General features: G+C 41.5%; 1 protein-coding gene across 4 annotated transcripts in view; it reads right to left on the bottom strand.

Moving 5' to 3' along the window:
- The window catches only part of SORCS3 (sortilin related VPS10 domain containing receptor 3), a 281,108-nt gene that overhangs the window by 136,838 nt on the left and 118,287 nt on the right, over positions 1–25,983 (bottom strand). For all 4 annotated transcript variants that reach the window (XM_027460385.3, XM_027460387.3, XM_038181612.2 and 1 more), the window contains one exon: positions 21,912–22,011. In XM_027460385.3, coding sequence (XP_027316186.1) covers positions 21,912–22,011 — 100 coding nt within the window. The remainder of the gene's footprint in view (positions 1–21,911; positions 22,012–25,983) is intronic.

Raw genomic sequence — 25,983 nt, 5'->3', positions numbered from 1 at the left:
GCCAACACCATAAAATAAAGGCAAACAGTGGGAAATAAATTAGAGCTGTGCTAAACACAGCAGGTTATTGATACACTAGCTGAAACAAATATAGAAACTGCCTTTCAACAGCAGAACACATCCAGGAGCTGCCTTTTTTAGCTGTGAAATGAGCAGCTAACTGCAATTCAAGGCAGTTTTGTCCCATTTGCATGTCCAAGTAAACTTTTCTTATCCAGCTTTGCAGAGCTCCAACCTCCAGATTATGATAGGGAGAAATATTAATTTTGACAGCAGCTATTTAATTACAGAAAATCAGTTAAAAGGAATGGTAAAACCCTTGGTATATTAGACCCCGATCAAGCAAAAAAAAAGAAAAAAGAAAAAAGGCACATTTTTAATTTTAAGTACTGCATTAACAAGGGAAAGTGAATATAATGCAAATTGTTTCTGATCCTTTCCATTAAGGAATTAAAAAGGCCTTTAAAATTCGAGCTGAATGTTGTTCCTAAGGTGAAGCCACCTCTATGAAACCAGCCTGAGCTCATAGCTCCTTCAACACCTCTCACAGACTCCTTACCAGCTCGTTTACCTTACTCACAGTGCAACCCCGACCTGTTCCCACAAGAAATAATAAAAAATAATAATAATAATAATAAAAAAAAACACCACTACAATGCCTGAAAAGTGCACTGCACTGTGCTCTGCTGCACAGCATCAGCAATGGGAACCATTCCCACAGGAGATCAACTGCATGGAAATAAGTCTTAAGAACAAGTCCTCAAGGCCACCACCTAGAAGGAAGTTTGATACTTTTCTTCTACCTACATAAAGTAAAATATTATTTTATTTTGCTCCAGAGAAGAAAGATCTCTCCGGTATTTTAAGATCTTTTTCTGTCACTGGTGACAGACTTCAACAGCATTTTTGTCCCCCCAAGTACACCCGTGTTCATCTGAACCACGTTGCCCGTGCCAGACAGAACGGTAACATTAGGAAAAATTGTTTGCATCTGTAGAATGGAAGAAGGATGCAAGACTGCCAAGTATAGAAGCTATTCCGGAGAGATCTTACATTTAAGGAGAGGATAGTTTCGAATAAGATTTTCCACCAATTGTCAGAAAAGGTTACGAAATTATTAATGCTGTATGTTAAAAGGTCACTATTTGCTTTCCCTATGCTCCTTAACCAAGGGCAGAACTCTGCAGAGCTGACAGAGTACAGACGCAAAGCATCCACACAGGATCTGCAACATGTATGTGGACAGTTCAAAAAATGGCTCAGAGGAGATAGAAAAGGTGATGTTTCCACCAGATGGTTCACAAAGCCAGGCAAATAGTTCTCCCAGAAGCATAACAGTGGTTGCAAGATTAAATAATAAAACCACTAAGACAGGAAAATTAACAGCCAACCTTATTGAAAGATTAAAGGGGAAGATAGAATAGATTAACCACAGCCAGATCTTGTTTTAAGTGCAAACACATCAGTCATGCACCGCTCCTCACCTGGTGCTGATGTCAACCCTGAAAAAGACTCTTCCAGTGTTTTCAAATGGAGAAAAATCCCACACCTAACATCTCTGTTAGCATTCATTTTTCCAAACAAGGCTGATCCAACACAAAGTAAGAAAGGAGGCTGATCCAACACAAAGACAGGGAGAACAGGAGGCTCAAAGTAGGAAAAAAAAAAGAAAGAAAAAAAAAAAGCCACTGGTCATGCAGCTAGGACAGGTCCCAACTTTTGTTGTGTTTGGAGAAAGTATTGGCAAGGAAGAGCGGGCTTTACTTTATTATTGCTTGTCTTTTTTCTGCTGAAAGCTAGGGGGGGATGGGACAACTTTTGGAAGGGGAAATAACAGGACATTTGTCAAAGGCCTGAAACTGTCACTTCTCATTATGGGACCAGGGCGAAGGATCCACCCCAGAAGAGATTTAGATTAATCGCTTTTCGTTAAGAGCCAATAAACAAACTCCAGTCAGAACGAGCACTGCTGCCAGCACCCTGCATTGCCATTTATAATTGCCATAAGGAACAGCAAAGAAGCACCAGAGAGTTGTCAAATGTAATTTATAGTTTTTTAAGATCTAATCATTTTCTATAATATTAAATTAAATGGCAGCCTTTATTAGAAAGGAAATTACATTTCACCTTGCAACACTGTAGAATATATGCACACACAAGAAGTATTTTAATATATTAGTAATCCTATACATATATAAAGTATTATTTTCAGTTGCTGTCTTCTCTAGTTTAAGCAGACAGGAGATGGGGAGGCAGGACTGATTACTTTGAAGGGGAAGTCCTTGAAAACATATTTGAGATGAGATGGTTTATACTACACAGGATTTCCTCTAGAACTAGTCTGGCCTCCAAAATTCAGTAAGGAATGAATGACAAGAACAAGACAAAACAAAACAAAAATCAGACTGAACTTCAGGTAGCTCCTTAGGACATGAACACAGAGGAAGAGAGCTGCCTGTGGTGTATCTCCGTTTAAAGCAGGAGCTTTGGGGACAATGATGACACGTACAGAGTTGTTCCGAATGGACTCCAGTTCAAAGGAATACCAGAAACTAGTGAAGGAAGCTCATAAAAGGCATATTCTTCAGAGAGTTTACCTTGCAAGAACATAAACTACAATGAAATTTTCAACACATGATCAGGAAAAACATCCAGCATTGAATCCTCCAAGGGGATTTATTCCACGAAATAAGCACAGGTTGCAGGCAGAAAGAACAAGGAAGGGAGGTGTCATACCTATACCTGCCACAGCATATTTGGTGCAGAAATCAGAGAAGTAGCAAAGAGCCACTGGTATTTGCTGGAGAGCATGTAGGACCCTTAAAGGAGCTGTGAACGAATGCCAAAGCGGAGATGAAGGAAAGTGACACCACATCACAAATCCATTCAGTGGGAATGACCACTAAAAGGGCTGAGATAATAAAACTAAGGCAGGATTTGTAACTAAGAATATGAGTTCCTGCTATCCTGATTAAAATCCCAGCTGTGACACTGAGTTAATAACTTCCTCAGCACTGGTTTCACCTAGGGTATATCCATGTGGTTGAATTAATATGGTGTCACCTTCCTCTTCCTCTGCCACAGACTAGCTAGGCACAAGATGCCTTTGACCTGGAATACTGAACCACACCAGTAAGGAGCTAGCATACGTCTCACAGGCACAATGATATGATGAGCACAGACTACTGGCTTGGAGCTATTAGTAGCCTGAGTTCGTATCTGCCTGGATCTACCATCACCACGCTAGATTGCCCTACAGCTCGGCACTCACTTCTTCTCCCAACTCCTTTCACTGCTCTGGCTTCACTCTAAAGTCCTGCTTGGCACATCACCTCTATCCTCCTCCTTCAGCACACAGTGTGCAGGAACAGCCACCCCCAAAACCTTTATCACGTTACCTGTATATAAAGCAGCAGATTCAAAAGCTTCACCACCACTCTTGCTCCCTGGTTCTGCGTTGTCCCAACACAACAGAGATCCATTTTGTATACAGCTGAACCATTTAATAAACTACCTCTGGACAAAAACTTAAACAACATGCCACATAAAAGGCATTTTTATTAATATTAGTTCTCATTAAATCCTTTTATTTTTGCAAACCAACATAAATTTTGATTTTAAATTACCAGTGTGCATCTCTTTAAATCAGCATGGAGAAGTTTTATAGGTACAATATCTGCAGCAATAGTATCACTGAGCTACATCAGCAGGAAGCCTCCCAGTAAGTGAATAAAGAAGACAGGTTCGAAATAAATGACTTTTGTTCCCAGAAATAAGTAGATAGCATTAAACCATTATGTACTGCCTTCTGATTTTCCTCTTCTCTTTTTAATGTGCTTTTAATATGTGGGCCTTTTCAGAGTTTCTAGTCACATTTTCATTTCCCTATAGAATGTGCTATTCGAAAACGAAATAAACAAAACAGCCTTACAAAAAAAATAAAAAAATAGTCCACCTACAAACCACCCAACCCTCCACAGCTACAATAGGATCCCAGGTTCTTAGCGGTATGTTAGCAATTTGCTTTGGATCACTGCATTGTTCTCTTCTGCAACTGAGAAAGTAGTTCTGCCACAAACACCACTGCAAAAGCAGAAACTCCAGGTTTCCTCTTCACACCTTCATTGTGATTATTCTATTGAAAGTGCTCAGCTTACACTTTTTTTTTTCTTCTGCTTTCCCATTTTGATTTAAAACATTTAAACGATTGTATGATCCCATGGGACCTCCAGAGTTAAATCTACTCCCAGAAGTTCCATATTGGTTTTGTGTTTAAAAAGCCAGAAAGTTCCAACGCTTTAAGCCAAAATGCCAGTTCAAATGGAGAACTTTTCTTTTGTTTGGACTTATTAAGCCATTTCCTTTTGTTAAAGCTGAAAAAAAAAATCAAATTATATTTAAAGGCTTAGAGATATAAAAATCATTTTCGTTCTTCAAAACATCAATTCATCACACGTGTTCAATGTGAACAGTTTGGAAATTTCTTATGGGAAAACTAACTTTACTACTGAGGCATTTTAGATTAAAGGTTGACTGTCTGAAAACTCTCACTAAAAACTTGTTGGTTGCTCATTCTTTTCCCATTCTTCTTCTCCTACCTCATTACTCCAATTTACTTGTCCTGCATGCTACATTATGCTCACAAAGGTATACATGTATATCCAACTTCAACAATTTTAGACCGTAGCTACAAAGCATACCTGATACCTTTCTATGCCAACACTATAGAGGACAGACATAACTCACAGCAAACAATTTCATCCTTCTTTCTTTCCCCACCATTTGTCAGTTCAACTAAAAAAAAAAAGCTTTTGCTTAACCAAATCAGCCCAAATCCTTCTGAGACAAAAATGTACTGGTGTCTGTCACAAATACTTGTCTACTTACTAGAAAATATATCACCCATAAAAATCAGCATTTAGCTTTAACCATTTAGCTTAAACCATTCCACAACTGTGGACTGGTTTAGAATGCACACATAAACTTCATGCACAAACTTCTACAGAAAATATTCTGACACTGCTAGATACCTGCTCACTGTCCTGTAGATATACTGACTCCTGTAATATCCAGGAGAAAAGGAAGCAAAAGGACGCCAACCTCAGGGAGGATGGAAGATGTCAATTATAAAAAAAATGCTCTAGAGAGAAGCCCTATTTACACAAATAAGGAGAGAAGAAATCTTCCTTCAAGCTCCAGCACAATGTTTGGAGGATGGCATGCACATGGATGAGAAGGTCCTCAGCTCTCGTACCCACCTCATTCCTTAGCCATCAACAGCTCTGATGAGAGGGACACCTGTTCTCTCAAAAGCCAGACAAGACAGCTACGAGAATGGCAACAGCATCCACATATTGCCTTTGAGTCTACGAAGATTAGAGTCTTTGCAATCCCTCGTGCTATACAGTGGTCTAGATTCAGATTTTGAATTCCTTGCTCACTTCACGTGAGCTCAAAAACTTCCTTAAAGTTAAGGACAACCTATGGGCATCAGTCAAGCAGTAAAGATGCACTGAGCTTTCATGAGAGATGAATTGCCTGGACCTAACCTGTTTCAACTTCTTGTAACTTCACTTCTTATTGCCTGAAATTTAACATTAATAACAGATTTAATTAATGAATATAGCACCAGATTACCATCTCTCAGAACCATAACGCTGTAATCTTAAAGGATGAAGTGCACTGCTCTCACTTTATAAGGGTTTATGAAGCATGTGTTATAAAAGTACCTCAACCATAAGGCTTTTACACCTTGGCACTCACTTCAATACAATCCCATAAAATCCAAGCAATCTTTAAGTGTTAAAGGTGACTTTCACTACTGTATTTATTATTGGATAATGAAAAATGAGTCAGACACCCATAGAAAACTGAGCAATGAAACAGAGTTTCCTGAGAGTTTTACATTGGGTCTGCATTATATGAACCGTGACCAAAGAACCAAATGGCCCTCTCAAGACCTTTCAGGCACTTCATGCTGACCCCTCTCCAGTACTTCCTTTCCATCAGGACTTGTGACTGATTTTTTACTCTGTAGAATTCCATTGCTCATCGCTGAACTTGTCCAGATGTTTCTGGGTGAATCTAACTCCTAAGACTATTTTTCATGGGCTCCTCCTGCTGTGCTGTAGACTACAGCTGTGGACTACAGTAAGTTGATTTCAGAAGACAGCACAAATCTGACACAGAGATGGGGTACCCATCTCCAAGTTCTCCATCTTTCCAACATTGAGATAGAAAATGTAGGACATTTTGCCATTTGTAGGATGTATGTTAAAGACGAGCATCATCACAAAGTAGAGGGTAAAAAGCTACAAAAGCAATCGCTATTTCTTTTTACCCTAAAACAGATCATCCTGCAATACTGGAGCACAAAACAGGACGCCACTTGGGTGCTTCTTTTTTTTACATGTATCCTCTTCTCAAATGTAATCTGTAATTTTTCTGCTGTACCTTTGTTATACACTCATTTAGACAAGCCACTTTCAAAATCGAGAGTTAGCAAGTTTCTTAAGTTGCATCACAAAAATATTCTGCCTAGGTATCAAGAGCGTTTTTGTCAACGAGGAACAATGCGAGCAGAAAGCTGTTATTCAAGCAGTGTGCCAGATGAAGCACACAAACCCCAGGTTCACTGTTACGCTGAACAGCCCCTCAGCAGAACCCTGATACTGTCAGAAATAAAACTAAGAATAACTACAGCCAACTTAACATATGCATGCCTTGACTGGACAGGACTTGGGACCAGTAGTTCAAGGGACTGTAAGTCTGGTGTATGAGGGTGAATAATGTATGTGCATGAGATACTAGTACAACATTCATACACCACATATGAAATTAGAGTATATAGTTCTAGCTAATGCTTCATACTGTTGGCTCAGTCAAGAAAGAGTACACATTTCAAATGACAGTGTCTCAGCAACTCTTTCATTTCCTTCTCTCAAAGATTAAAAAGGATGAAGATGCCAGAAAGACTTTGAGAGTCTGAGAGCGGTTTTGTGGTAAAATAGTAATTATCATCCTCCTATCTGAAGATCCACAGGAGTGATATCATCCCAGCACTTACATGATTAACTCTGAGGAAAGAGATTAGCAAAAGCACATCAAATAAGGACCAGCACCACGTTGCTTTCTCTAAGGAGATGCACATCAGCTTAGCAGCTTGTTTACAGTGAGTAACCCTGGTTAATCTTTCTGACCTCTGTTGTTTTTCATATCTAATTATATCCAGTTTACAATTACAATTAATTCAGATTGGTACAAAATTAAACAGTCTCTTGGCATTGCAGCCATACCTGCCTATAATTGCCATACCAAAACAAAACACTTCTACAGAATACCAAGCTCACATACCCCATCCCCTATGGAGAGAAAACTTCATTTAATTACCACCTCCAGCAGCTGTGCAGGAGCACAGATGCACCTTGCAGTGTGCCCTGAGGATCAGGAGCAAATCTAGGCTAAATTGGATACAGAGCAAGAGCCCCTGAAGGAAAACCACTCTGCCATCCTCTTTGGCAGGTGTGGAAATGAAAACATATCATGACTCTAAGGCTTGGGCAAAATCAGAGCTGGGAAAAGAACTCAGATACTCTAAGGCTGCTGTCCTAACCTACCCATAATACCAATCCTAGGCTAGATCCTATTTGCATGCATAGGAGCAGGATAAGCCATCATACTAGACCCAACAAAGCAGAACATCTCATCTTTGTTTTACTGCTAAGCAGGTCAGAACAACATGTCTCTCCATTTTCTCTTGTCTTTTTGGCACTGGACACGTGTACTTTTCACTTTTAATTACCAGGCACAGCAAGCATTTGCTTGTTAAATTTCAGGTGCCAGTGGGGATGGAAGCTATCCAAAAAGCGTGTGTTTGACCTGGCAAAGAGTAACTGATTGGCAACAGTCATGTGCTTGGTTATAAAACCTTTTCATTGTCACAGCAAGGCAGAGTTTACCCAAAGTTAGTTCATCTCATTATACTCTTGTTACAGCTGCACATCCTCAGGGTCCCCACAGCTCATCAGAGCAAAGTCCTCTGACACAATAACCCTACGTTTCTGTTCCTACTCTGGTACTGCTTGCTGTTCATAGAGAGCCCCAATCAGATTGCCCAAGGCATTTCCATGTTGCAGTATTTTCATGCATAATGCCCCTCTGTGAACTGCCAAACACTTATAAGCATCACCACCTATAGCTGGTTTTGTATAGATCCAGTTTGTCTACTGCTTTCATGATTGGGCCTGGACAAGAAGGAGATGAAACCCTAGCTGGTGACTCGAGGCAACAACCAGTGATTCCACAAGAAAAACAGACAGTAAATCAGGGGACAGATGTAAAGTTTCTGATCTATGTATGCTTTGTTCTCGAGTCTGGTTTTCTTCACAGCATAGCTATATGTGATACCTTCTCACTGTTCTCCGTTCTACATAGGAAAGCCCTAACTTTTGTAACATCCATCACAGGGCTTTGTGGTCACCAGCTTTTTATACTGGCACAGAACAGCTCTGATCCCAAACTGTGTGCAGAGAAAAAGGAAAGGCGATATTCACTGTTATAATTATATGTTATTTGAGTAAATGCGTGGTTGTGCTATTCTCCCTAGAACTACAAAGTAATTTTCACCATTATGGTAACTTACCATGTAAGCAGAAATAGTTACATAAAATAATGTTATCAGTAAGGATAGGCTGTGTGCACCAGAACTGCTGGAACTGAGAATACCATTTATATAAAAACACTTCTCTGATTATAGGTCTCACCTGGGAGAACACTTTACATGTGGGAATAAGTTTACTCACAGTAGTTGCCCCATTATAGAAAACAAAGAGATGTGCATGGATAGCTCCTCATGAGGGTAAACTTTTGTAGCCTGTATACAACAGTCTATTTAATTTGAGGACAGTAGAGTGTTTCATGACTCTTTAGAAAAATAAAAACTGTATTATGTATCTCCCTTGAGGCCATTAAACATGAATACAATTTTAAATGCATCATTGCTTTTCCACTGCTTACACACTTTATTTTTCTGCTCTTTAGTCAGATTGCAGAGAGAACACAGACAACAGTCAGCTTTATCAATGTTCACATCCAGATGCTAATGATCTCAATTTACTTACCTAGCATCTATTACCCATGTCACTCACTGCTCTAAATACACTTCTCTTCCTAACATCACCACACTAAAGAAGAAAGCTGAGGAGGTAAGAGAAGGTCTATTTTCTGGACAGGAGGTTGAGGCACTCAAAAATTAATGGTTAAAATTACAAAACTCGATGGCATTGCAGTGCTCTGCACAGCAGCACTCAGCCCTCAGCTATTCACTGTGATTACAAACTCTGCCTGGTAAACTCAGCTGCCAGAAATCCTAACATCTGGGAAGGTTCGGGACAGAGAAACAGGATTCACAGCTGCCAGCTCACTCACTGGCTTTCACATTTCTTGTTAGATTTGCAAAAGTAACTCCACAACTTCAACACAACCCTGACACTTTGGTTTAGGAATCAACTAGTGAAAGTCAGAAATATGCCCAAGCTGACTCCACCTTTCCAACCATATCCAGGTCCTTTGGTTCCATGTCAGATAAGCTTTTTTTTTTTTTTCTTGTCAGAAAAAGGATGAACAGATTTTGTTAAAACAGAAATGAAGGGTTGTGGTATCTACCGCAAAGAGCAGCACCAGTCTTTCCTCAGAAACATGAGGACATGACAAAGAGTTGATTCCCCAGAATTATTAGAAAACTGCAGCCTGAGTTTCCTCCCCTGCCTCTGTTCTCCACTTAGAAAACCTCTATCATCACACTCAGAGTCCACCAACATCTGTTTGTATATAAAGAAACTGAGCATTTGAGGATAGACAGGCCCAAAGGCAACAAACCCTGGCTAGCATAACAAGCCAAGCAAAAAGCCTAAAAACAGCCAAGCAAGGGCTTCTAGGATTCATGGTGCTGCTTGGGGTAACAGATTTGACATACAGTTGTTCAGAGATTAAATTAGTTATTGGATTTACACTGTAAAAGGCAGATGTGAATATCTGGGGAACGCAGATGTGGAAGGGGAGTAACACATAGTGAAGCCAGAGCTCGATGTATTGCTGAACTCAGTGGGCACAGCACCGTGGTGTTCAGGCACCCCAGGTAACAACATGATGCCATGTGCTGTGCATGGTTAGCATTAACAGTAAGACATTCCCCTGCTCCAGCCCATTTAATTGTCCCACTCTATTGTGCTGGTGTGTCCTCAACTCAAGTACAACGTGCAGGTTTGGGCACCACAACATAAGACAGACACAAAAGTATTAGTGTTCAAAAGAGGGCTACAAAGATGGTGACAGGCCTAAAGGGGAAGAAACATGAGGAGCAGCTGAGGTCCCTTGGTTTGCTCAGCCCCGAGCAGAGCAGGCCGAGGGGAGGCCTCATGGCGGCCTGCAGCTCGCTCACGAGGGGAGCAGAGGGGCAGGCACTGAGCTCTGCTCTCTGGGGACAGCGACAGGACCAGAGGGAATGGCATGGAGCTGGGACAGGGGAGGGTCAGGCTGGGTATCAGGGAAAGGTTCTGCACCCAGAGGTGGTCAGGCACTGGGACAGGCTCCCCAGGGAAACGGTCAAAGCTCCCAGCCTGCTGGAGTTCAAGAAGCATTTGGACAACGCTCTCAGACATGGGGTTTGATATACTGGCTGCTGTGCGGAGCCATGGGTTGGACTCAATGATCCTTTTGGATCTCTTCTGTCTCAGAACATTCTATGATTCTGACCCTGCAGACTCTGCTAATCTGCTCACTGAAAATTATAATTCACCCAATGACCAATGAAGAATTTCTTGATTCTTCTCTTCAGAAAAGAATGAAATAAAAAGACATTTTACCACAGATTGCTGGGTTTGACGGTTAGGGTTCTGGGGTGCAGTTTGTTCTTTTGCCTTCCTCACAGCAAAATAGCTGTCTCCTGGTGAACCAGCTCTGATCACTAAAGACCAAGGTTACAACATTACTGAGTCTCACAAGGACCCACATGCCCCTTTGCCAAGGGCTGCTCTCCACCCATTCTCTTACTTTTGCTCTTTTTTTAATAACAGGACATGCTGACTCATTATTATTGATTGATTACCCCGCTGCCTGTGAAGCACTATTCCCCTCCTCATTAATTCAAAATTACCTCATTTTTCATACTTCATAAATTAATATATTATTGGATCTGCAGTAGTAAAGAAGATAGCCCTGTTCCATAGAGGTGTGGGGAGGGTGGAGAGAGGATGGAAGTCTCACAAACTTGCCTTATATCAGGATCTGCACCTCAGCCTGCCCTGCTTATGGGCTGGGTACAGGCAGCCCCTATGAGGTGACACATCCTGACAGTCCCACTTTATCCCTATAACCAAGGCAGGGCACTATGGAAAGCTCCTACAAGCCTGCTCTGCTCCACTTCATAAAGCAACGGTCATACTAAGTGACAAAACTGCAGCCTTATTTTAGTGGATATTATAACTTCTGATCTCTCCTTTAACACTTGCTTACTAAATCGGGAAAAAAACCTGCCTCTATTAAATACTGTCAGCCAACTCCGGGAAGTCCACATTAAACGTGGATATGATCTTTCCAGTTTTACCCCATCTTTATGGCCTTGTACCATCCTAAGTCTCCCCTAAAGAGCCTGACTCTAGCAATATGAGGTGAAGAAGGCAGAGAGCAGCAAGAGAAATCATCCAACTGCTAGAAAGCCAGGCAAGGCAGGGCAGTTTCGTCAGAGATCTGCACCAGTATCCATCCTGCCAAGCTGAATCTTACCTGATAACTGACCTTTTTTTTTTTCTTTTTTTTCCTCCAAACATTATTGCAAATACTGAGGAAAATACAAAATTAAACAAAATTAAAAAAAAAAAAAGTCATATCAGCTTGGTTTCTCCCTTCACAATCCAAGTCTCTAGCCATTCCAACAGACAATGTAGTGCAGTAACACACTCATCCACCAATCTTATTTTTTTTCATTCATCATCTGAGAATGATCGGACTGCAAATTGTATGTTTAAAGCTGTAGATATTGCAGTTACTGTCTGCAAACTGTGCCAAACAAACCCTGTTTATCTACTTGGTTCTTGCACATAAAACGACTTAGTAAAGCACGCATGGCAAGTCAACCAAGTCCAAAGAGTCTGAGCTTTGTTCTGCATTTCCCTAAAATCTGTGTCTACTTTTAAGTGGCCAGTTTTTCCCATGATGCAAACTACCCCTTATAGACAAACCTCCAAGACAGCAGCTAAGCAGGGAATTCAGGAACACAGTTCCAGTCCTTGGTAGGTAAATGATATAGCAGGTGTGTCCGATTTTTTCTTATTTTACTTATACATCTTATGTCTACAGTTACTTTCATCAACTAGACTTCCAACATCTGTGAAGACTACAATGATGTTTATTTAACAAGACATTTTCCATAAAGCCAACTTAGCTTTCATTTTACTCTGAGTCTTTATTAATTGAAGCCTGTATTAGGGTTCCATTTGCTTTTAATACTTAACTAAGCACTACCCAAATGTGTATCAAATGAGTTTTGAAACATATGAAAAAATGCAAGCAAAAGTTATGGTAATGGATAAGCATAAAGCCATGAAATGCAGGTGCACAAAGGAAACTCTAAATCTGGAGTTTCATAATATATGAATGCTTTCTTCATAAGTGCTGCAACAATGGCTTTCAGTGTCGTGTCTTTAAGATTATTATAAATAAAAATATACACATCTCTCTTCTAATCCTCTCGCCTCCAACACTATTAAATAATGCCACATGCAAGTATTCTGTTAATTATCTGGGTCCAGTCCTGTTCAAGTTATTAATCAATGACCTGGATGAAGGAACAGAGCGTACCCTCAGCAAGTTTGCTGATGACTCAAAACTGGGAGGAGTGACTGATACACCAGGAGGCTGTGCAGCCAGTCAGATGGACCTGGACAGGATGGAAAATTGGGTAGAGAGGAACCTCATGAAGTTCAACAAATGCAAGTGCAGGGTCCGGCACCTGTGCAACACGCTCTAGGTGACCCCACTTGGCAGGGGAGTTGGGCTAGATGATTTTCAGAGGTCCCTTCCAACTTCAACCATTTTGTGACTCTGTGATCTCAAATGAGTTTATTTTTAGAAATACCTAACATGAGCAGTAGTTGAAGTTCAGTGGTTTTTTTTGTTTGTTTTTATTTTTGAATGCATGTTTTTCCAGAGAGATGACCGAAAAAAAAACTCAAGGATCTCAAGTTTTCATCTTCATGCAATACTGAAGGACAGCCTTCCTTAGTGTACATTGATCGGATTGTCCCTGTTTAAGGAAGAGGGAAATATCCCCTGAGGATCTCTCAGAAGCTTGTGTCTCTATTCTGTGCTATCTGTGCTGACAAATGGTTGCATCCCTGACAACAGGTGCTATAGGAACTCCATTTATCTCTATGATCTACGTTAGGTCAGAGGAGGTAAAATTAAAATCTGCATAGAAACAGACAGTAGTTTCTTCTTTCTTGAAGTATAGGAACCTACAGGTAGGTCAGGTCTCAGCAGACATCTGATATGCCAGGCCCCAAAGTGCCAAGCTGCAGCAAGATAAAGTACTCTCTCCCACAGGACCCCTTGACTACAAAGACTCACAAGAAGGCACAACCCTCAAACATAGTAATAATAATTTAAAAGGGAAAAGAAAAACAGATTTGGGACATACTGAAAAAAAAAAAAAAAAAAAAACCAAAAACTATATTTTAAGAGTATTCTACTAACACTCATATTTTGCCTTTACATCTCAGCATCCTCCGTTCATTTTGAACCGTGGTTAAAACATTAATAAGTTAAGCCTACTAGTATAGGGAAGCTATATTTCTTACTTAGTCAAGGTCAAAAAGCTACAAAGTATTATGACACCTGTAACTCAAATGATCTCTTTTACACAGTTTCAGGTCTTGGTTCTGCAAACATTTACAGAAATTCTTGTTTCATGAGTGACAAATTCAAGCCGAACTAATGAGACAAGTGGAAGGAAGCCCATGCACAAGAGCTCACGAGATTGAACCTCGTAGATAAAATGCACCATATAATATATCCTTTGACTCTGCCACAGATGTTGCGTGTGACCTTGAGGAAATCATCTTTGCTTCATCAGTAGGTGAAGGAAAATAATGCTTCTTCATTCCCAATTTTAGTCCTTATTCAAATAGTCAGTTCTGGAGACTGATGGTGACTGCTCCTGAAGTATATTTACCAGGCAGAATATACTGCAATGTTAACCAGATCAGTCACATTTGTACAATCCACTGGTAAAACCAGAGCAGATAAATCTGAGCTCAGATAATACAGATGCTGTGTTTCAGAGCTATAGTCTCTGCCATACAGCAGTAGGCAGGTTCTGCCCACATAGGATCTGGACTGAGTAGCATGTGCTTTGGACTGCTAACAAGAACATCCTACACAGCTCAACAGGTCCAGAGAATGGTGCACAAGGAGACAATTAAAACTCAATTTGCAGCTCAGGTAATTTAGTGTCTGTTAATGGCAGCTGTAAAGCCAAGAACTATATAGCAACTGTATTTCATCAGGCTGAAGGAAAAGATTAGGGATAAAAGACAACAGAAAGAACTAGTTCTCTCTCTCCTGCCCTGCGGCTCTAACTCAGCCCCACTGCATTTGTGTTATAAATAGATTTTTTTAAATCATGCCAGCAAGTCCCGATTTATGGCACGTGATGTTTTTCACAGTGTCTCCTTAATAAGGAAAAAGGGTAAAAAGAAACCTTCCATTTGCCAAATGGCTTCAGGATACTCCAGAGCTTGGTCCCTCACCAGTAGCATACGATACAACCTTAGGAAAAAAAACAGCAAATGAGTAATGGGAGATGTGGCAAAGGATGGCAGCTCTGTTCAGGCTGGGTTAGCAAGCATCAGGTGCGTGCTAGGCTGATGAAGCAGTGCTTCTATCTCACATTTGATGAGTAGGTAGAAAACAAAATGCTGTCTAAATCCCTCTGGGACCAAATGCACGGAGAACTAAAGGCAAAACCAAAACAAGTTCAGATCGTGGTACTGCACTGAGGATCCAATAAGAGCTCAGGAATTTCCTTAGGAGATGCATGAGGCCACGATGGGGTTTGCTCCAATTACTCTCCAACTAAGCAAGAAAAAATAAAAAGGAGGTCAAAGTGACTTGCACTCATTTAGGATCTTCATCTCCTGCAGGAGATGTCACTCCCAACGAGCTAGCGAGTTTCCAGCCAGGTAGGTGCATTCCTATGAGATTCCAATATTACAGTCACAATTAACTTCTTCCTTCATTAACCTGAACTGCAACGCAGCATTGCTGTCTGCCAGCTCATAAATAGTTGCCTCACTTCATCCCCAAGAAGCAGCACAGAAACAAACAAACTTAATTAGATTTAGCTTTCAGAGCTCCCGACTCTCCAAATACCTCTAAGCATTTCTCATTGTGATGGGCCAAGTCTAGAGGCATGAATAGGTATGAGAGGTGTCGCACATCCTTGGCTTTTATAGCTTCAGTGATTTGGCTTTTCCATTTTGACTGTATGGCAACTGGGAAATTAGCCTGCAAAAGCATTTACTCAAAGCTCTTTAGCTGAGCACCATGAATTTATCTCTGCTTTATGCTGTTTACAACTACTGTTCAAATCCTCTAGCTAAAAGGTCTACCTACAAATAAAATCTCATCTCAAATGCTTCAGTTCTGCTATGAGGAGAAATCTGGGGGAATCCTCATTTCAGTCACTGTTGCTGGGTGACATTTTATGCTGATTCTGCACAGAAAGAAAGACTACAGACCTTTTAATTCTTCAGGGTATTGCCTACAACAATGATGGTACCAGAACAGGAGAAAAGCTAAAGATGACTGCATCGAATTGAATTGCAAAGCAAATTCATGAAGGAAGGTATTTCTAAGACATCAGAACTGTCACTGCAGATCTTAAATGCAATCAGGACCTCACATTTATCCACATTTATCTGAGCAATACTATATACAGGCAAGTGCGTTTGGGTTTGATTTTGTCAGTTAGAGTTGTCATTCTCTCCCTTTTTTTCTCTCTCCTTTTTTCTTTTAAATGCTTTTTAACTCCATCCTCTCAACCTCCACAGGAATCCCAAGGGTAGAGATAAAACTTTCTCAGTGAAAACTGGGTTTTCAACTAAACACCTTAGCCAAGAATATTCACTTTACACAGAGCATTTCATGGAGGAAATAATACAAGAAATCTATGGTTCAACAACAGCTCCTTCAGATTCAGCATTGCACCTCAGTGCCTGAAAGGAACGATGCTTCAGAAACACAAGACTTCTGTTCTCATCTTCCTTTGGAAGGGGTTTGAATCTACCTATAATGCATCAATTCTAAAATGAATCCCGTTATTGGCAAACGAGAAGAAAGCAAACATTTATGAGATACGTGATCTTAACCAACAGACCAACCCATGTTAGAGAGCAGGGTCTCAGAGCACTTAAACTCTAAGAGGTGCTATTTCAAAGTGCACAGTTAGTCAAAGAATCTAAAGCATAACTGTGGAAATTACCCATTTTTCTAATAGAAAACTTTCAAAGAAAAAGATGAAAGAAAAATGGGAATTAAAAGTTGAGAGATGTTCTTATTAAAATAGAGACTGTTTTTTTCCCTTAGCACTTTGCAAGAAATAAACAATTCTAATTCCCACACTGCTGTGAAAAGACGCCTCTAGTAATACATAACTAACACCCAAAATACAGCATTAAATTAAAGGTCAGCAGAGAACTGAGATCTCTGCCCAGCAGAGAAAGCAGCCTTTTGTTATACCCCTTAAAGACAGACAAAGATAGAGTCTGTTGGGTTAAAAAGAAAAAGCCAAAGCTATGCATTTTGTGAGCCCCAGCTTTTCAGAGCACACAGCCATCTGACCTTCTATCCCATTCATCTGCCAGGAAGGTGTACTGCTGAGCATACAGGAATATTTTGCCTTTCTGAAGTTCGCCACAGAATTATCAGGTTTGTTAAAATGTGTACGTCGGCTGTGCCAAAGCAGATACTTCTTCATGGGGCCTCTCAGGCAAACAACCGTGTGGGTGGATGCACTGAAGAGAAAGATGTGTCCTGGAATACACTCTACCAATTAGAGCATCTTCATGGGTATGGGAATATCACAAACACAGGCTCCTTGGCTTCTCACTAGGGCTCCAAGCAGGAACTCTTAAGAAAGCAATCGCCTTCAGGACTTAAGAGACCGCTAGGTCTAATGATCATCTGGAAATCAAGGCAGATTTTCTTCATCTAAGGAAAATTCCTCTTCACTTTCACAAGTTCTTAATGTGGAAGTGAAAGAGAAAACAGCCCAAGCATCTGCCAGAAGAGCAGGTACAAGCCTGGCAGTTTCAGCTACCAACATAAAGGCCATATGAACATTGGCCAGCTGCAAAAAGAGCTGTGAAACCCCAACCTCCTCAGATTTCAGAAGGGCTTGAACAGTGCAGCTGCTCCACTGGAAGATGAAGTCATCCTGGCTCACGGTAGGAAGTATTTCTGTTCTGGTGAAGCCGGAGGCTATGGGTTTACAGCAGACCACAGTCCACTCATCTCCTTATGGCAGTACTTCATGGTGGTCCCATTTCAAATCACAGAATCATTAAGGTTGGAAAAGACCTCCAAGATCATCTGGTCCAACTGTCCCCCTACCACCAATATCACCCACTAAACCATGTCCCTAAGCACCACGTCCAACCTTTCCTTAAACACCCCCAGGGATGCCCACCACCTCCCTGGGTAACCTGTTCCAATTCCTGAGCACTCTTTCTGAGAAGAAATTTCTCCTAATTTCCAACCTGAACCTCTCCTTGAGGCCATTTCCTCTTGTAATAATTTAAATTATTGTAATAAAATAATAATAATGAACCGCAAAACCTCAAATTACACAAAGGCAAAGAGCATTTTCCAAACATCTACTTACAATTTCTAGGAAATAGCTTGCATGGACATCCTCCATCTCAGCTCCAACAGGCTATCAGCAGAATAAGTCACCAGCTGCGAGCAGGGGCTTTGGGATCAGGAGCTGCCTCTGCCCAGCACCACAGGAGGATGCAGCTAAAGCCACCTTAGCTCAGCCTATGAGGTTCTGTGCCTTTATTAACTCTGGGTCTGTGGAGGGTTGATACCTCCCAGTGGCAACATGTAAAACCAACGAACGTTGACAAACTGAGCCTGATTTCTAGGTACTTAGCAGCAGCAAAGCCAGGGAGACCTAAGGCCACCTTGGATTTATCACCATGATAAAACTAGAGACTGTGTTTCTTCAGCTTTTCCCTCATCTACTGCATCTACTACTACTTTCCTCTTCACGCACAAACGCGTGATGTCACCACTGTCATTTTGCCCATGGATGAACAATAGGGACTGATGTGTTTCTCAGAGGATCAAAGGATAGGAATGAGGGGCCAGCTGCTTTCAGGCTGCTCCAGCATTTGTCAGTCTGCTGTGGCAGGAAGGATGTTTCAAAATATGGCAGGACACCAGATGCAGACAGGGCCAATATTCAACACCGTGCTGGGGCTCTCCAGTGAGGGATGGGAAAAATACACAGGAGCAGCTTATCAGGAAGCCTAAAGAGAACATGAAATGAATAATATTGACTAAAAATATAACCTAAACTGAAACAAGAGTTTTTAGTTTAAAAGAGGAAGAACAAATATACAGGAAGCTAGCTGGGAACTTGCTTTTGCCATCAATGTTACATAGCAGATGCTCAGACATGACCTCGTGGGGGAGAGAATAAAACCCAAAGAGAATTCATTATTTTAAGGCCAGTGGAACCATTAGGTCATCAAGTCCAACATCCCTGTGCAGTACGTGATCCAGAACTTCACCACATCATTGTATTAAGCTCAGTATTTCTTCCAGAAAGTAAACTACTTTGTAAGAAAAACACAAATGTTTGGAGTGCCACAATGCAGAATAGATCCCTGAGGGCTTTATGCCCTTCTATACAGGTTAAGTAAGCATCAGCTGTGTCTTTCTCAGGACCAAGAAAAGGGGAATGACACATGCTCCCAGCCCCTGGGTTATACCCGTGCCTCATCCATCTGCTCCAACCCTGCATTTCAAGCCCGGTCCCATCCAATCCCCCAATCCTGCAGTAACAGTGATGTTATTGAGAAATCAGTGCTCCACCATAATCTGGCAGCACTGAGCACTGAAATATGACAGAAGCCAACAACAAAAAAAAACTTATAATGTACTCACCAAAAATTAAAAAGGAAACAAAAAAGCTTTTATTTTAAAAGAAAATGAAAGAAAAAAAGCTAGTGTTTAAATCCTCTTTCCTCATACTTTAAATGAGCCCAGGGTTATGCCACAATTCAGGTAAATGATGTTTATATAACTGGCATTTGGCTGAATGCATAATTTCTATTTAACAGCCGAAGAGAGGCATTTCAGGGCTTCAAAGAAATCTGACAGGTAATTCCCACTGTAGTTCTGCAGGGTAGCTGAGAGGTAATTATCCTTCTCACTAGTAAATCAATTAGGAATGAATGTATGGAAAGCTTTTCCCCTCCTCCAAGTAACTCCTAATCCTCTAAGCGCTAATGAGCAGACAGTGCTAGCAACCCATCAGAAATCGACAGGAGCCGAGGCACACAAGGTCCTACCAATATCTGATGGCTAAGGAGAAAATACCTTGCCTGCAAAGGGCCTGCACAACTCACTGCGTGCACACAGGCCCTGTTGCTTGTGGTATCTGTCTCCCACTGTTTATTGCCTCAGAGATTTATTTTTGAGGCCCACAGGAGATCACCGCATTGTGTGCCATTGGGCAGCACTCCCGCTGTCAGAGGGGAAGCACAAGGGATCCAGACTTTGTCCGCTGGGGTAAAACAGATTCACCAACTGCTTTGTGATTCATTATCGGTGGTTGCCCTCAGGAGCTCAGTAAAAATGCGATGCTTACTCTGCAGGCCATTTTAACAATGTTCACCCAGAGAGACCAGAAGAAAATTACAACCTAAGTGCATTTTTTTGCCAGACACAACCTTGTGGGTGGGTATAAAATGAGTCTGATAATAATGAATCTGACAAATCCCTGATTCTCCAATACAGTGACATCTTCCCCAAGAATTTCTAAAAACCTGAATTTATGCTTATGAATTTATCGCTTTGCTGATCAAAGCGGTCAGCTCTGGGTTCAGACTAACCACCTGTTTAACCATGCACAGTAACAGTGTCCTTATATTTAGCAGAGGTAGAAAGAATGAAAACAAGTTGTTCCCACAACAGCCACACTAAAGCTGGTTTCCTATGGATTTTCCTCACAGCTCCTCTCTGCTTCAAAAGATTTTTCAGAAGGGAGGAGAGGGGGGAAGACAGACAGGTCCAGAAATCATTTCTTAACAACATAAGACCAAAAAAAAAATAAGCCAATACAAATTGTCATCTGCAATAAGAAAACAGAGGGTAAAGATAGTTCTGCATGCCACTACATGATGATATGTGTTATTAGTGAGGAAAAAAATAGGAAAGAGAGAAAAGACCACTAATCTGGAGAGCTTGATAGCTTGAGAAATGCTAAAGATAATCATATACCCTTGTACCCCCAATTTGTGAGGGAGACTTTACACCAGTGACGTAGGATTTGTAACTGAGCATATTGCCTCCGATTTCAGGTGGGCAGAGTTGCTTTGGAAACAGAAGGAACAAGAATTAACTCTTCAGCACCCACCACGCTGGTTTTGGCAGGGGGTATTAAGGCCAGGAGAGTTATTATGAAACACCCCCATTTCATTTTGCTCAGAACAAAGAAACGAAGGCAGTCTTTATGAGAATTCCATTTCTGCACTCAAAAAAAATTTAAACTGACCTCTGACCACCACCTTCTCGCTCTCCTCTCTATACCCAAAAGCACATATTGCTGCCTATAGTAATCAGAGCTATGACTGCCTTAAGATTGCATGCACTGAAATAAACATCAATCCTGAAAATTTTGTAGACTGACCAACGATGGAAAAAACAGTGTCAGTAATAATAATAGTAGGAGTAGCAGAATACAAGTTTGGAAACCTAAAGAGGGAGACAAGAGCTGGGCCCTTTGGAAGTGACGAAACAGAACGTGCTGCTCCCCATCCAAACAGCTCCATTTGCTGCCAGCAGTTAGCTGCATGCTGCAGCCCTCCTGTGTTTATTTCTGTGGGTAGCTGGGAACACCTTTGTCCCACTACCTCCCTCGAATCTGCACAAGCAATAATTTTAAACCTAAAAGGCACTGAGCAGTAACTCCTGGGCTGCGCTCTGTGAGCCAGCCTAAGCCCTAATTGCATCATGTGGGAAGCAGGAGCAGGGGGTTTGAAAGCTGTGACCTCATCTTCTCTCCTACACAGCCGAATCACATCGTAGGTCTCCCACCCACTTGCCCCAGCACATTCTCCTTTTGGCCCCCTTATATGATGTAACCAATGAAAATGTCATTTACATCTCTACCTCCAACTTCTCCACAAAGCCAGGGAAAGCACAAGCATCAAATATAGGAAGAAATATCTTTTCTCTGTTATTGCTAATAATAAAGAAACAGAGAAGGCAAACAGGCATATTAGCTAATAAGTCAGTGCAAGCAAGAGTCCTGGAAGCATTTGTGTGGGTTCAGCTTCTTTAATGTGTAAGAGTCAGAAGAAAGAAAAAAAAAAAAAAAGAAAAAAAAAAACACCTTTTACTTATTTAACCCCTTCAGCAGGAGATTAAGGACATCATCCCCACCATCAGTAAAACAGGCACAGTTCTACTGAAAACCATGGAATTGCACTAGTGTGACTTGAACAGCAAATTCAAGCTCCGATGAAATGCCAATGGATTCCACTATAGGATCATAATTCCTCTCGGAAGGAACAAAGAGTCATAATTTTGTTTCTATAGCTACCAGCTCAACAGCTCTCCCTTACCTTCCTCTTGTTAGTGGGACTGACATAAAGGTAGCTCAGCACAGTCTTCAGGCCTACTTTGTCATTTAGCTTTTCATAGGTAGTGCCATAGTCTGTTGACCTGGAGAAAAGAGGAGACAAAAAGAGTTTATGTGGTTATTATGGGCAGGAAATGACTGCGAACAGATGCTCAAAGTTATAGCTTGAGCGTTATTACTCTTAAAACTTCAGCTTTTCTGCTTCATTCAGGGTGGCAAGAAGAAAAGAAGAAAACTTGAGCCTTTGGGACAGGGTCTGTCACCGCATCAATTGATCCTACAGCACTCGGGGAACTGTGGTGTGCTCATGGAGATCTCTGTGGGCTTCAAGGAGGCTCTGCTCTCACATACAGGTGTGGGACCCTTAGCACAAATTCTCTTTTCAGAATAATCCAGCAGAAGAATCCAAATTAAACCCATCAACAACAATTTTAAGTAGGCTGATTTTTGCCTTGAGATGGGAATCCAAATGTGGCTCACAATTGTAACAGCTAAACTCACGTCTAGATAAAAATGTACCTAAACTGGCATCTTGAGTCCTCAATCACCCCCATCCTACTCTGTGCCAGGCATTTAATTTTTCTGAGCTACAGAGACAGATTCAGGCCCCTACACGAGCAAATCCCACCCGGAGGAGCAGATGCTCTGGGGGTGGCATTACCCATTCGTGACTGGAGAAAAGAGCTGCTTCGTCACAGAGGGTTTTCTGTAGCTTCCTCCTCCTCGTTTGTGGGCATGCTTGAAACCCCGCTTTGCCCTGCTTGTTTCTCATCTGCTTTCACACTCTCCTTTTCTTAACAAACAAGGTTTTTCCTACTAGAACAAATCAACAACTACCCAGGCCAGGATCCCACAGGTGAGCAGCGGTCAGCACCAAGACCGACCCTCGGTTCTTTGCCTGGCAGGGCAAAGGCCCACGTCACCCTCATGGCACCAGCACGAGCAGTGCCGCCGTGCCCAGCAGCCCCAGACCTCTGCTCCAGTGGCTGCAGGAACCGAGCAATGCCAGGGTCTGCACCCAGCTCCGCCACGCTCCTCACTGCCACTGCAGTCCAGAACGACACCCAAAGAGCCACGCTGCAAAAACAGGTAGCTGGTGTCAGGCTTCTGAGTCTGGCAGTCACAGAACCTCTGAAGCTTGTTTTAGCAAAGATGTCACTGCAGCACATTTGCTGTTGTGCTTATTTCAAACACAATTCCTGAATGTGTGAGGAACTGCTTCTTTCCTTAAATGGGCTGAGGCAAGCTTCCTCCTTCGAACACCCAGCAAGTAGGGGTGCTTCAAGTCTTAAATTCTGTGTGCTGTGGTTTAGCTCTAACACTAAACTAGAGCTATTATATTTATACTTAATACCCTTTTATACTAATGTACAGTATTGATACTTACTGGGCTTCACAGAAACATCTCACAATCCCATGCTGTATTCCTATGTCAGTGTCCCACACAATGCATCTGAAACTTCTGTCTCGCCAGGTATCAATACAACACAAATTAGCAGCTTTCCCCCTCCAGCAAGGCTTGCAATCGGAGCAGCTCAATAAAACCAAATAACCCAGGCCAAACGATTGCACTCCACAAGGCCTCCAACAGGTCAGAAATCTCCCAGTAATGTTTAGATGTTGAACTTAGTAATACGGTTTAGTGGAGGACTTAGTGTTAGGTTAGAGGTTGGACTCGATCTTGAGGTCTCTTCCAACCTAGACAATCCTGTGATTCTGTGAACACTAAGCTCAGAGCGGTGAGTGACAGGCAGCACGTACTAAGCCGCTTCCTTGGGCTCCCTCTTCCAACATCGCTGAAGCTCTGAACAAGCCACTTGCACGAGTACACATGTACCAGCCACCAGCCGGGGAAAGAGATCACTGGTTTCAATCAGCATTCAAAGAGAACACAAATACGGGTTTAATATTCTCACGGAGCTACTTTGGTTTTATTCTCCGAGTCATTTTCTGATCTCCCAAAATGCCTTGCACTTCTAAAGATGCAGGCTGGATGCCCTAATGACTCTCTCTCATTAAACCATTATCACTCATTGCATTTGCCCTTTCAAAGAATAGCTAGAAAGGAAGTAGGATCATTATTTCGTTAGCTTCTCTAAGGCTTTCTTTATTATCATGACAGTCACCACTGGCTTCACAGAGACGTCTCAAAGGATATCACAATAATATACTGTATTTCCATAGCACTTTCCCAAAAGCTGAGGCTTTTGTCTTGTGTTAATCCATTCAAACTAACAAAGTCCCAAGGGCTGCACTGGGAAATATTATCTCCATTCTAGAGATGAAGGAACTGAAAACCTGCATAGGTAATAGTGCATTTTTTCAAAAGCAGGCATCTACAATTAGCCTTTTCAGCTTCTTAAATCATTAAGTATACAGCTTGATAATCGAATCTGCTAAACTTCTAACACCACCAAATTCCCTAATTTGAAAGCAAGTATTTACTAAGCACACAAAAAGAAAAGTTTGTTGCCTAATTTTAGCAACCCAAGCCTGACTGTTTTCAGAGATGTGACCTGCAGGTGGAACTGAACTGTTCCACCTCCGTTTTTAATCTTAACTTCAATCTTTTACCTTTATTAATCACTCACCTTTGCAGTTAAAGACTTTAACTGCAAATAAACTAGCTCACATGTACTTAAAGTTGTTTAACCATGTGAGTAGACTGGATACCTCATCTTCTGTCATACCCGTGGTTCTGATTAGCATCCACACCAAAGCACATTGTTAAAGCAGCAGAGGGGAAGAGAGGTGCTTTAGTTGTGTAAAATTGACAAAAGACTTGCTGATAGAAAAGATCTCTTCCACGAGTGACACCCTCAATGCCTGCTTTAACTTTGGGTTTAACTCTTTATGGCTAAGTGACCCTGCCCAGCTGCTTCCTCTGACTTGTTCCCTTAGGCCATGACTGAGGTCCTATCATCTGCAAGGGCATTGCCACATTTATTTATTTATTTTTATATATAATACAGTCTTCATATATCAACTTGTGTGTGCATATATACTTATACACAAGATTTCCATGAAACAAATTGTTGTGCCTTATTAAACCACTGGTAGCACCGGAACTGCTATAACACAGAACAGGCTCTGGCTATATATACAAAGCCTATAAAAACTCAGTCCATGCATTTTGTCCCACGTATCCTTGTCCTTGATCTTACAGCATTTCACTGCCCTCTCTATCCTGTATTTCAGCCTGCAAACCATGCTGCTGGCAATACTAAAAAAAAAAAAAAAAAAAAAAAAAAAAAAATGACTGCACAGTGAAAAGCAGTAGAACTCAAGGGACAGTAGTCCAGTCTTGAATGAACTTTTGTTTAATCCAATTCAGTTCTTTTGTTTGTTTGCTGGGGTGGGGGAGAAGGTTGCTGAGGGGGTTGTTTTGTGTGGGTTTTTGTTTGTTTGTTTGTTTTTATGATTATTATTATTATTAGCAGCAGTAGCTAACAGCCATGGGGAAGAATCTCTTCACTGGTCTTGATTAAGATGAAGAAAGATTTGATCCAATACAACAAAATCATAGTATTTGTGTAATCAAATAAATAAATGTGATTTTCCCCAAACATGCTCTGGCACCAAATTCTGAGCATTCCCCTTGGAAGAGTAAGATTTATAACAAATAATTTACTGAGATATGGCAACTTCTCCCATAATTATTTTCCTTCCCAACTAGCTATAGTATCACACTATCTGTTTGACTCCAGTACCATCTCCCCGACACGCCATGAGGTGTTTTAGCCCTTGCTGCAGCTGCTATCCCACAGTCAGCACAGCAGGGCTCAATGAGCTCACCAGGTGGAGAAGCTCCTCTCCACCAAACCTGGGCATCAATCAGTGCACTGAGAGCTAATAAAATCCTTCTTACTCCTGTAGTACTCAGCCTGAGCTTCCCTGTGATTATGCCAGACAGTCCTGAACCAGCAAACTCCAATATCATGATGAGATTTGTTCATCCCAGGGACACGGATGTGAAGCAGAGGTGCAGAGAGGCAGGATGATGCTGTCCCAATAGCTTTGAGGAGCCTTCCCTTCTGATGGTTTCCATCTCAGAG

The sequence above is a fragment of the Anas platyrhynchos genome, chromosome 6, assembly GCF_047663525.1.
Source record: "Anas platyrhynchos isolate ZD024472 breed Pekin duck chromosome 6, IASCAAS_PekinDuck_T2T, whole genome shotgun sequence".
Lineage (NCBI taxonomy): Eukaryota > Metazoa > Chordata > Aves > Anseriformes > Anatidae > Anas > Anas platyrhynchos.
The sequence above is the reverse complement of the archived record's forward strand: the minus strand, read 5'-3'. Positions and strand labels throughout refer to the sequence as shown.